Source organism: Schistocerca gregaria, chromosome 4 (genome assembly GCF_023897955.1).
Source record: "Schistocerca gregaria isolate iqSchGreg1 chromosome 4, iqSchGreg1.2, whole genome shotgun sequence".
Classification (NCBI taxonomy): domain Eukaryota; kingdom Metazoa; phylum Arthropoda; class Insecta; order Orthoptera; family Acrididae; genus Schistocerca; species Schistocerca gregaria.
Genome location: NC_064923.1, coordinates 287,659,320 through 287,672,793, shown reverse-complemented (window position 1 = coordinate 287,672,793; position 13,474 = coordinate 287,659,320). Strand labels below are relative to the sequence as shown.

General features: G+C 38.1%; 1 protein-coding gene across 3 annotated transcripts in view; it reads right to left on the bottom strand.

Annotated features, from left to right (window-relative positions):
• The window catches only part of LOC126268070 (serine/threonine-protein kinase greatwall), a 119,690-nt gene that overhangs the window by 21,461 nt on the left and 84,755 nt on the right, over positions 1-13,474 (bottom strand). For all 3 annotated transcript variants that reach the window (XM_049973506.1, XM_049973507.1, XM_049973508.1), the window contains exon 9: positions 11,270-11,423. In XM_049973506.1, the coding sequence (XP_049829463.1) occupies positions 11,270-11,423 (154 nt within the window). The remainder of the gene's footprint in view (positions 1-11,269; positions 11,424-13,474) is intronic.

Here is a 13,474-nt window from a genome sequence, read left to right as displayed (position 1 = left end):
TGGTGAAGAACTGTACTGTCTTTTGGCAGTCACGTCATCGATCAGGTTTATTAGCTTATTTTTGTCTTCAGAATGAACAAAATGTATTATGGCGGCCGTTATGTTCATTAATAGGATTCCTAATATGTGAGTTTTAAGAGAAAACATAAAGCTGTAAGTATTGTTGATAGCTGGCAGGTATACCCAGACATTAAACTAAAAGCTATAAAGCTTGTATTTCAGGCTCGAAATACTACAAGTGTTTTACACCTTTGTGATATTAGCATTACACAAAAACTTGAAATTTCAGTACCAAAAGTAAACGGTTTGAGAATGTTTACTCGCAATTTAAATAAAATAAAACTGTTCCACAAGTTTTTTAAATGCATTACATATGTTCAGTGTGAATGGAATTGGCGACATCAAGATGACTGAAAACTGTCAACATCATGCAGTATTCTCCAAACCACCACATTATTTGGCATATCAAGAACTGGGGGGGGGGGGGGGGGGGGAGCAGTAAACTGACCTAACAATCAACTAAATGTTTGGGGGAAGTTTCTGTGTGTACAGTGCTGATCATGACAGAGGAAAAGATATTGAAGGTTATTCAGTGCTCAAAGAGCACTGATGTAGATCACAAGGAAATCAACTTCACAGTTCTTATTCTCAATACATTAGAAATGTGGAACACAAGAAAAGTATGCACAGTTATTTAAGCGTGTATTTGGGTGACAAGATGAATAAAATGAGGGAAAATATCAGACAATTTGTTGACTATTGTATGCTGAAGAAGACATTACACGAAAAAAACTAAAATTTTTATATATACTTTCTATGTGCAGTATTTATGTACTAGAGTAAATTTTAGCACGAAAGAAGGGATCAAAAATCCAGATTTTCCTTTCTTTCTTTTCCAATTTTTTTTCCTTCGGTTGCATCATTTAACATACAAAAATATTTCAATCCCCTCAGTGTGGTGTCATATGCTTCCCACAGTATCTTACCCCACGCAAAGTATTTCATTGCAACTGCAGTCTGTCATAAGGCAATACTGCTACTACAAAGGAAGATCAGGTTTTAGCACACTATGGATGCCAAGGATATCAGAGATGGGACACTGCTACTAGCACCACCAGAAAATCGTGTAATTTTACTTACTAAAAATCTTAATTCCCCAGCAGAGTGCAATACAGTGTCAGTGTATTCAGAAAACCAGTTCAGTCATCAATTTATGCCATGTACTCTAGTGGAACCCATCAGCAGGACAGAGACAGTAGTGTTGTATATAAGAGCTGTGCAGGCAATTCACAGTGGGATGAACTAACAATGGTGTGAGCAGATGGGACGGACATAGGTACAGTAGTTTAACAAAGGGGGGGGGGGGGGGAAATGTGCATGAGGAGTAATGTAATGGGTTCTAGATGAATTGTTCCATATTGTGGAAAAAGAAGATGAATGAATACCAAAGATTCTACATGACAACTCTGACTATGCATTTACACCAACTTTCTTGATCACTATAGCACAAAATTATGATGGGTTCAGTGGGATTCAGCATCCACTGTTGCCACAGACAACCAAAGCCAGAAAGTTTCTGGTCACTTGGAAGCGGCTGTGTACAGAGTTCAGGGACGAACTAGGTGAAGAGCTGACTAACTTTTTGGATCACAACACAACACTACACTAACATCTGTACAAATTGCCTAGTACGACCTAAAATAAGTCATGTGACGAGTTTAGGTGTGAGCCCCAAACTGCAGCTGCAAAGTTTTGCAGAAGTTCTAAATATAGCGCGTGCTTCAATGTGAGAGGCTTTTAATAATTTCCACAATGAAACACTGTCTCTGAATCTAGCAGAAAGCCCAAAGAGATTCTGGTCATATGTACAGCACACCAGTGGCAAGACGCAATCCATACCTTCACTGCGTGATTGCAACGGTGAAGTCATTGATGACAGTGCCACCAAAGCAGAGTTATTAAACATGGTTTTCTCTAAACTCTTTCACCAAAGAAGACGAAGTAAATATTCTCGAATTCCAATCAAGAAAAACTGTGAAGATGAGAAATATAGAAGTACATATCCTCGGTGTCGCAAAGCAGCTTAAATCACTTAATAAAGCAAGGCTTCCGGTCCAGATGGTATACCAGTCAGGTTCCTTTCAGAGTATGCAGGTGCAATAACTCCATATTTAGCAATTATATACAACCACTCGCTCACAGACAGTTCCATATCTAAGGACTGGAAAGTTGCTCAAGTCACACCAACACCCAAAAAGGGTAACAGGAGTAATCTGTTGGATTACAGGCCCATATCACCAAAGTCGATTTGCAGTAGGGTTTTGGAATATATACTGTATCCCAACATTATGAAGTACCTCGAAGAAAATGATTTACAGACACACAGTCAGCACGGATTCAGAAAATATTGTTCTTGCAGAACACAACTAGCTCTATATACTCATGAATTAATGAGTGCTATCGACAGGGGATGTCAAATTGACATCATATTTTTAGATTTTCAGAAAGCTTTCAACACAGTTTTTCACAAGAGTCTTCTAACCAAACCGTGTGCCTACAGAGTATCGCCTCAGTTATGAGACTGGATTCGTGATCTCCTGTCAGAAAGGTCACAGTTCATAGTAACAGATGGAAAGTCATTGAGTAAAACAGAAGAAATATCCAGCGTTCTCCAAGGAAGTGATATAGGCCCTCTATTGTTCCTGATCTATATTAACAACATAGGAGACAGTCTGAGTAGCCCTCTTAGATTATTTGCAGATGGTGCTGTCATTTACTGCCTTGTAAAATAAGCAGTTGACCAAAATGAATTGCAAAATGATTTAGATAAGATATCTGTGTGCTGCGAAAAGTGGCAATTGGCCCTGAATAAAGGAAAGCGTGAAGTTATTCACATAGTACTAAAAGAAATACACTAAATTTCGATTACGTGGTAAGTCACACAAATATGAAGGCTGTAAATTCAACAAAATACTTAGGGATTACAATTACAAATAACCTAAATTGGAACAATCACGCAGATAATGTTGTGGGTCAGACCAAAGACTGCGATTCATCAGCAGAACACTGGTACATCAGCAGAACCTAGGTATCTAGCTTGCACTTGTATGTGATGGAGACACTTAACATTTATAATGTCATCTCTCTTGGACGCCTATGAGCTACTTACGACAATTTTGTAAGGCCTGCATGTTATAGGCAACTATTAATATCACCATTGTTCGCCTTGATGTTGTAACCTGTAGTTTTGCCGAAAGCGGTAATCATGAAATAAAAAAGAATTCCTGTCATCTTGGCTACGAGTTTATTGTTTTAGATTGTGATCTGTTGAATATGGCTTGAACTTGAGTTTCTCACCACGTAAACGGCGGCTTTGTCATTGTCTGATGGGAGCCACTGTGTCGTCGATAATGTGCATTATCACAAGTTCCAATACCAAGCGCCTCCATCAGAATAATGTTACGTAGAAGAAGGTGTAATTAGATGAATGACAAACACTAACTCTACTTAACAAAGGTTTATTCAGCACTTGCATATGCAAGAATGCGGAGTGAACTGGCTCCAGCGAAACATTCCACGTGGGAAAAATATATCTAAAAACAAAGATGATGTGACTTACCAAACAAAAACGCCGGCAAGTCGATAGACACAAACAAACACAAACATACACACAAAATTCAAGCTTTCGCAACCAACAGTTGCTTTGTCAGGAAAGAGGGAAGGAGAGGGAAAGACGAAAGGATGTGAGTTTTAAGGGAGAGTGTAAGGAGTCATTCCAATCCCGGGAGCGGAAAGACTTACCTTAGGGGGGAAAAAAAGGACACGTATACACACGCAAGCACGCACGCACACAAGTACTCGAACCGAATATAGAAATTAAAATTGTACAGTCCAGGTAAGTTTTGAACTCACGACCCTCTATGCAACAGTTCAGTATCATAACCACTACACCATGGTGCTATTCAACTTCTTCTGCGACAATACTGAAAAATTTCAAAGATGGGTGGCTCGCTTTGTATTATTGTGAAATAAGGGGGAGAGTGCCACAGAAATGACACATGAATTAGACTGGCAATCATTAAAACAAAGGTGTTTTTTGTTGCAGTGGGATATTTTCATGAAATTTCAATCACCAGTTTTCTCCTCCAATTGCAAAAACATTCTGTTGGCACTCACCTACATAGGAAGAAATGATCAGGATCATCACAATAAAGTAAGAGAAATCAGGCCTCACACAAAAAAATTTAAGCACTTGTTCTTCCCGCGCGCCGTTTGAGTGTGGAATGGTAGAGAGACAGCTTGAAAGTTGTTCATTGAACCCGCTGCCTGACACTTAATTGTGAACAACAGAGTAATCACGTAGATGTATATGAATGAAACATCTCATTACAGACCACACTGTCAACATTGTCCTAACTGATTTACATCTGAAGGCTTCCCTTGCACCTCCAAACAAACTGTTACTATTTGTTTATCATTTTAACAACATTACATAGAAGGTTAAACAACTTTGTGTTTCACAAAGCCAGCTGTCTTAGCATGGACGGAAATAATGTTGGAACAGAATCCCAGGTTAGCTTTTATTCCTAAGCGTATTTTGTCATTACTTTTTGCACTTTCAAGTGTCAAGCAAAACTTACTTTCTTGATACCACTTGTATTTTTAGTTGAGAAATATACATTGTGAAATCAGCAGCTACTTTAGCCTCGAACTACATATATTGTACAGTAGCTATTACCCACAGCTGCACATGCCTATCAGTGGTAGCTTTGTTATGATGAGTGATGGTAATCAAGCTACTGTACATGCAATAATGTCAGCTGTCCTCACAGGTCTGCCTGTTTAGGTAAACATAGCTCGTAATGTGTGGCCCCTTCTCCTTCCCAATTACACCAAAGCACAACACAGCAGTACACATAGTGTTGCTGTCGAGCACCTGTTTAACTACATTTGTGTTTAAGTTCTCTAGCTGAAGGTAATTTATTATCTGCACTGCAATAGCAATAAATAAAAAAAAATCTGACAGCCATAAATGGAAATGACCATGTTCCATAATCACATCAATCAACTTAACAGAATGGCTGCACAGAGACCCACAGTCCTCTCAAATAAAGTATTTGTCTAGTACCTTAAGTATTTAGCATCTTGCTAAATCAAGCAAGCTGACAAAGCTACAACTTACATTAGCACAGAACTGAACCACACAGAACAATATATTTAATGTGAGACGAGTCAGTAAAAAGTTTTATTAGATATACATGCAATTAGAAGACCATCTCTACCACCAGAAAATGCTAAGCTACTTTAAAACACAATTACTCAAACAGTATACCTTAGACGGCATAATTCAAGAATAAATCTCAGTTTGGTTTTAGGAGCAGAGGTTGCAGAGGGAGCATGAAGTTGTGATCAGAGAGCATATTTTCAGCAAAACAAGTGTTTGACTATATTCCTTTTAACTGATTATTTGCATACAAAATCACAGTAAAAACTCAGTACTCATTTCTCCTCAATTGATCATTCATCAGCTGACCAATGGGGTAGCAAAAGAAGAGTCAAGTAAGGTCCTCAGGCACAGTCATGGACATAGGACTGAACAAGGACACCAACACTTGTATCATTCACACACTCCTTTCCCGCTCTCTCAAATTATGAGTTTCATCTAAGTCTCAGTGGCCTCCTCTCCATTTCCCTCACGTCAATGCATACCTTTTTTAGGAAAAAAGCCTCCTCAGGGGTCAGTTTTTGGTAGTTAACATTATGTTTTCCCTTCAGTTTCCGTAACCTTTATGTCAGTTTCCTCAGCACTGATGCCACCCACCCTATGCATTACATTACTGTGCACTAAGAATTAATGAAATTTCACACATGTGACTTATCCAATATGGGGCATGCTGTCTTTATCTTCAGATACAATATCTAGTTTTTAAAGTCCTCAAATGTTTTTATACAATGTGAAAATATTCAGACTAACTTCAGATGTTCTTCAGCCTTACATATCTGCTCAAACAAAGTAATGATTGTTATGAGTACAACCAAATTTTCATCCCCAGCGAATCCCGTCAGACACCAAAGGTGAGCAAAATACAAGGTTTTTGGATGAAACAGCAACAGCATCATGATCAACATCTTATAGACAATATCCAACTTCAAAAAGAATTGTATTTATTGCAATTGCTTTTAGCACTACTGGTGATGGGAATAGGCCAAAAGAAGTATGAATTACTGTTAACCCTGTCATCACGTGATCACCCTTTCACTGGTTTGGTAGCATTTTAAATGAAACTGAAAAATACAGCCATGAGATAGGAGCACAATTGTTATCCCATTTAAAATACAAATGTAAGTTCATTGCCATCAAGAAAATGCGTAAAACTCTTCACTGGTGTAAAAAAAGGTGGGGAGGGTATAGTAAGGGTACAACCACTTCTTTCTGGAACACTGGCACTAGCAGCTGATCATCTAGTTCCAATTAATCTTGCTCATTTTCATTGGAATTTTTCACACAACCGGGTATTGCAGATGATAAAGTCTATTTGCACTGTCTGAAATGGGAAAGAATGCTGGCAACAGTAATCTGAAGACGCAAAAGGAAAATAAGACACGAATCTGGTTGCCATACAAAACACAGGAATATACTTCGATTTCCAGCCCTGAAACTTAATGTACTATAACACACACACACACACACACACACACACACACACACACACACACACACACACACACACACACCTCTCTCTCTCTCTCTCTCTCTCTCTCTCTCTCTCTCTCTCTCTCTCTCTCTCTGGAGCTCCACATTGCCACTAAAGAGAGAGATCCAGCAAGTGCAGCCCTCTGGCAACAGAAGAAGAAAATGCTTACACAGTGTCAGAGAAAGCAACTTCAGTGACTTGCTAACTATTCCTCAGGCTCTCTTGTCCATGCGGATTACTGACTACCTCAAGAATGCTAAAGTGTACTTGCTGGTGCAGCATACAGTCACTGTTCTCCAAATTTTAATATAATCATCTTGTGTACCTGGGTAGTTGGTTTTTCTCTTTGCCCAGGACTTTTAATTCCTCAAGGATTCACAGTCTGAAGCATTACATGGACAGACCCACATAATTTAATGTTTATGTTACATCACAAAAACAACAGAAAGTACAAAAATGAACACTTATCTAATTATCTACTGTAAATAAATTCAAACCTAAATAACCTATGTTAATTAATTATTTCATAAATAATATTTCAGTGGCCAATTATGATTGATTGTAATAGGCTTTCTGTTTTATAAAATAAATGAAGTGCATTCTTGTTTGGATCTCTCTCACTTGTCCGTTAGCCTTTAGACCAAAAGGACACACTGTAACTGCATTGCTTGTGTGTCACTAAGTAATCTGGCTTGTGTGTACACAAATGTGATGTATGGGTCATGTATTAGCTTTAGAACCATTTGTAGTTAAATTAATGTAAATTACTTACATCTGACAAGTTCTCATTTTACCAGTTCTCCTAAAAGATACATGAAATGTTTAAAGGCTTTATGGTTACACCCAGCAACCAATACGAGTTTTATGGATCATGACGTGGAGATGCAGTGGCTGAATGCAATTAGTATTCTGCCATTTATTTATTTGCAGCTTGCTACAGTCTCCCTGAGATCAATTGCCAATCATCACGAATTGTTTTTCAAACTTGAATGCAAGCACAAAACCTTAAATGATCTGGCTACGGTCTCCAAGCTATGATTCTGTTTTGCACATAAACAACAAATACCGGCTCCACAAAGCTGATGGTGGTATTAAAATATGTAATTTTTTCTAAATTTTATAGCATTTGTCTAGAAGTCCATTTGGCCACTAACTAAGATGCATCCACCATCAATAATGGCCATCTGCTACAGTTAATTTTAACAGTTTTCTTTCAGGCATTAATTTCAATTTATATTTAAAGCCAAATTGTCATACATTTTAGTAATCTTGCATGGGAAGATGTGTAAAGTCCAAACCAATACAGGACACAACTTTGAGCAAAATTTCTCCTCTTCACTTTCTGTTACACAATGTAATGACGGATCAGACTAGCCACTTCAACATAAAAACCCTAATCATAGGCAAAATAAATAAATAAATAAATAAATAAAATTTTAAAATAATCACCTTTTACTGAAACTATCACCACTTCGAGTACTATAAGCTCATCATCTATGTTTTCGTTCTTAGTCTCTCGTTCTTTTAATCCAACCACACTCTTCTCTCTACTCCCATCTTTCAATGGAGTAGCTGGTAGAAGAGGAGACAGAATTAATTTTTCTTGCCGATTCCCTGTTCTAATATACAGGATGGTCCATTGATAGTCAACAGGCCAAATATCTCACGAAATAAGCATCAAACAAAGAAACAACAAAGAACAAAATTTGTCTAGTTTGAAGGGGTAAACCAGACGGCGCTAGGTGCAGCCATAGGTCAAACGGATATCAACAGCATTTTTTAAAATAGGAAAGCCCATTTTTTATTACATATTCATGTAGTACGTAAAGAAATATGAATGTTTTAGTTGGACCACTTTTTTTTTGCTTTCTGACACATGGTGCTGTTATAGTCACAAGCGTATAAGTAAGTGGTATCGCGTAACTTTCCGCCAGTGCGGACGGTATTTGCTTCGTGATACATTACCCATGTTAAAATGGACCGTTTACCTATTGCGGAAAAGGTTGATATCGTGTTGATGTATGGCTATTGTGATCAAAATGCCCAATAGGCGTCTGCTATGTATGCTGCTTGGTATCCTGGATGACATTATCCGAGTGTCCGGACCGTTCACCGGACAGTTTCGTTATTTAAGGAAACAGGAAGTGTTTAGCCACATGTGAAATGTCAAGCACGGCCAGCAACAAATGATGATGCCCAAGTAGGTGTTTTAGCTGCTGTCGCGGCTAATCCGCACATCAGTAGCACATAAATTGCACGAAAACTGGGAATCTCAAAAACATCGGTGTTGAGAATGCTACATCAACATCGATTGCACCCGTACCATATTTCTATTCACCAGGAATTGCATGGCAACGACTTTGAATGTCATGTTCAGTTCTGCCACTGGGCAAAAGAGAAATTACGGGACGGTGACAGATTTTTTGCGCGCATTCTATTTAGCGACAAAGCATCATTCACCAACAGTGGTAACGTAAACTGGCATAATATCCACTATTGGGCAACAGAAAATCCCCGATGGCTGTAACACGTGGAACATCAGCTACCTTGGCGGTTAATGTATGATGCGGAATTATGGGTAGAAGGATAATTGGCCCCCATTTTATCGATGGCAATCTAAATGGTGCAATGTATGCTGATTTCCTACGTAATGTTCTACCTTTGTTACTACAAGATGTTTCACTGCATGACAGAATGGCGATTTACTTCCACCATGATGGATGTCCGGCACATAGCTCGCGTGCGGTTGAAGCGGTACTGAATAGCATATTTCATGACAGGTGGATTGGTCATCGAAGAACGTTCACTGGATCTGAAGTCCCCGGGTTTCTTTCTGTGGGAAAGTTGAAGGAAATTTGCTATCACGATCCACCGAATGCACCTGACAACATGCGTCAGCGCATTGTCAATGCATGTGCGAACATTACAGAAGGCAAACTACTCACTGTTGAGAGGAATGTCGTTACACGTATTGCCAAATGCAATGAGGTCGACGGACATCATTTTGAGCATTTATTGCATTAATATGGTATTTACAGGTAATCACACTGTAACAGCATGTGTACTCAGAAATGATAAGTTCACAAAGGTTCATGCATCACACTGGAACAACTGAAATAAAATGTTCAAATGTACCTACGTTCTGTATTTTAATTTAAAAAACCTAACTGTTACCAACTGTTCATCTAAAATTGTGAGCCGTATGTTTGTGACAATTACAGCACCATCTATCACAAAGCACAAAAAAGTGGTCCAACTGAAACATTCGTATTTCTTTCTTATTACACGAGTATGTAACAAAACATGGGATTTCCTATTTAAAAAAACGCACTTGATATCCATTTGACCTATGGCAGTGCCATCTAGCGGGCCAACCGTAGCGCCATCTGGTTTCCCCCTTCAAGCTAGACAAGTTTCGTTCCTTGTAGTTTTTTCGTTTGACACTTATTTCATGAGATATTTGGCACAGTCATGATCAATGGACCACCCTGTACAGTAGTAAGTATTGTGCTGCAAACCATACTGACATAAGCTGAAGGCAGTCTGAGTAGTTGTCATCCCCCCCCCATATTCTCTCTCTCTCTCTCTCTCTCTCTCTCTCTCTCTCTCTCTCTCTCTCTCTCTCTCTCTCTCTCTCTCTCTCTCCCCCCCCCCTTCCTCCCCCTCCCTCCCTCCCTCCCTCCCCCTTTACAGTGAGAGGTTTTATTATTTTTACTTATTTTCTAGGTGGCTGAATAATTCAACACTTCAAATGTGAAACTCAGCAGGATTATATTATAACTGTAACAACGAAACACAGGCAATCCAAACAGTAACTCTATGCCATAATAAGTTACATGAAATGTACCTGTTTTCCAGTATTACTTCGTATATGTGTGAGCTATAGCTGACAGGGTCAATGCAAATCATTGATGCAAGATGTGTTCAGATGGAGGGGAAAAAGACTAATATACATATGGAGAAGGAGAGCAGTCATGCAATGACTGCATGTTGATCTTTTTGCTCCTGAATGGTTCTAGGATTATAATACCAAACTTCACTATTCTCATTTTCAGGTACCTCTTTTTAGAATTCCCTGTGTAATGTTTGGGAATGCTGACAAAATAATAACTCTACTACTTAGAAGAGAAAGCACATAAAACATTATTTTATCTGTGTGTGTAGTTATATCATGTATCTGAAGTACATGTACTGTGTGATTGAGCAAAAATGTGCAAGGAAATTGGCCATGCCCTTTCAAAGAAACCATTCCAGGCAATTGAGGGAAATCACAGAAAACACAAATCAGGGTTTACAGAAAAATATTTGATCAGCTGGTCTGCCAACATAACATGACGCTCTTACCTCTGTGCCACATTGCTTGGTGTGTTGTCCTCTGCTCAGTAAATTGCTTGTCATGCCTGCTATGTAGAATATTAACTTTTCTGAAAGCGACACTTCAACTTGAACATCTATAACTCTGCACTGTTTTTGACTCAACTACTTTGGGAAACAACATTCTTTTCCTTTGCATTGATATTGCTATCAAATACTTAAGTAAATAAAAAATAGTTACAGGGAACTAAAATTCTTACCATGTGGTTCATCCAGTAATAATTCTGGTGCTAGATAATCTGGAGTGCCCAGCACTCGGTGATCACTTGCAACTTTTCCTCGACGGACAGATTTTGGTGTTCTGAATGGTATGTGTGCTGAATTAAGTGGTGTGACAGGACTCATGACAGAGTGCTGCAAACAAAAAATAACTGTAAACTGCTTTTATTAATACATATTGCAAACACGTTAGGTTAGTAAAAGAATAGTTCACTGTAGAAAAGGATGTTGTTACATTGCAAAGACAGTAACAATCCAGTGAAATGCATGTACAAGACTTGAGATAGGTAAGTACACAGTGACAATTTTACAATTTGCTCAAAACTTTCTGGTTGAAATCAAAAATTTTCCTTGAACGAGTACTTGTTGCATGTGAGAACAAATCTGACTATATTAGTGCTCACAGCAACAGTTACTTTTATAGTTGCTATTTTGAGTTCAGCTGGAATTAATTACAAAAGCTGAAGACTTTTTACTGTCTGAGATATAATATTTACTCATAAAATCTTTTTATAAAGTTATTTCAGGAAATTTTAAATGCTCTATAAAAATATCATTTTTACCAAGAAAGCTCAACCTACGTATGGTGGTGTCAGAGATAGTAATGTGAGATGATTAACCCCTGTTTTATATTCTGTTATATTCTGTTTTATATTCTCAGACAGACACAATGTGATTACAGTGAAGATCCCCTCCATATTCACACTGTGGTTGGCGACGAAGTTTCCAATGTACAATGGCAGTGGGAAGTGCATATGCAATGTGAAGCGACTTGCAACACTGATGGATAATATGTTGTAAAAAAATTAAGGCGTAATGTCTGTTGAAGACAGTGCAGCTCTGTCAGTACCAGTCATCCAATAAAATGCTTTTTAGCAATCTTGGCTTGTGAAGTTTTCTTCAGTTATGATTAAATAAATATATCAATACAGTATTTTTCAAAGTTGTAAAGTTATTTTTGATACAGCTGTTATTGAAAGAATTTAAAGATGATGATCCAACAGTTTGTCATTCAAATCCTGAGTCATTCCTGTCAAGCTGGGATAAAAAGTACTTTGATAGCAGACAAGTAAACCTGAGATTGGAGGAATAACTGAGTTGAATATTCATCCCATTAACATTTTACAAATCAAGGACAGAAGCAATGTGCAGAAACAGAATTAATGGAGAATCAGATTAAAATTCTCTATCAACTGGTTCTACACCAGATGTTAGTGAAGTAGCAGTATATCAAAATATGATTAATACCTACATTTCAATCAACAGAAAGTTGAATTTCCCAACAAACTCTCCAGAGTTCCCACAAGCATTCAAAACACAATGCAAGAGGCTGCCTGAAATAGTTAAGTGTGCGTCATTCTCAAAAATGCTGTTGCTTCCCATTAAACAAAAAATGGTAAGACCCCAAACTACAGCCAACCAACAATAATAATCTCCAATTGTAAATTGTGAGAGAAACATAAAAAATTAAAAACAGCTGTTTTATCATTCTTAACAAAAATTACAGTGTTTAAATATTTATGTCACTTTGTGCAACTAAAAACATTTTTTGTTAATGCATTAACATGAGTAATTCCATTTCGTGTTTTATTTCCACTGATACACTATAGGTACGTCTACTTAAACAGAAATTTTACTTTGCATCCAGTGGATTCAAAAGCTCAACAGACAAAATATTAGCCACTTGCTCAAATGAGGATGCTGAACACTCTGGAAGGCTGTAACTTGTCTAAAACTGATACCACGTAGTCATGTAACCCTATACACCGACTAAGTCAGTGAAGTTGTGTGTACGTGCCTGTTAGTTGCAAGGAATCGGCGCAGTAAGATGGGTCAAAATGATAGAATTCAAAGAAGGTTTGTAAATGTGGACAGTGCAATATTCTACAAAATGTTATCATTCACAGCCATGTAACACAGGACAATAATAGTGGTCCTATAAAGATCCTAACCAACAGGGACCTGAAATGAGAGTCACACCTTGTCAATGACAATCTGTTAGAAACTCCACAGGAGCTGCTGCTGTCATTGAATTCAGGCCCACCTCAGTAAGTTTCCAAGTTAATACGATGTAAGAAACTGCATTCAAGATTCACTTGGAGTCATGTACCTTGCAAATGTGGGCCACACAACACAAAAACTGGACAGTACCTAACTGGAGGCATGTAACAATCTGACACCAGCGA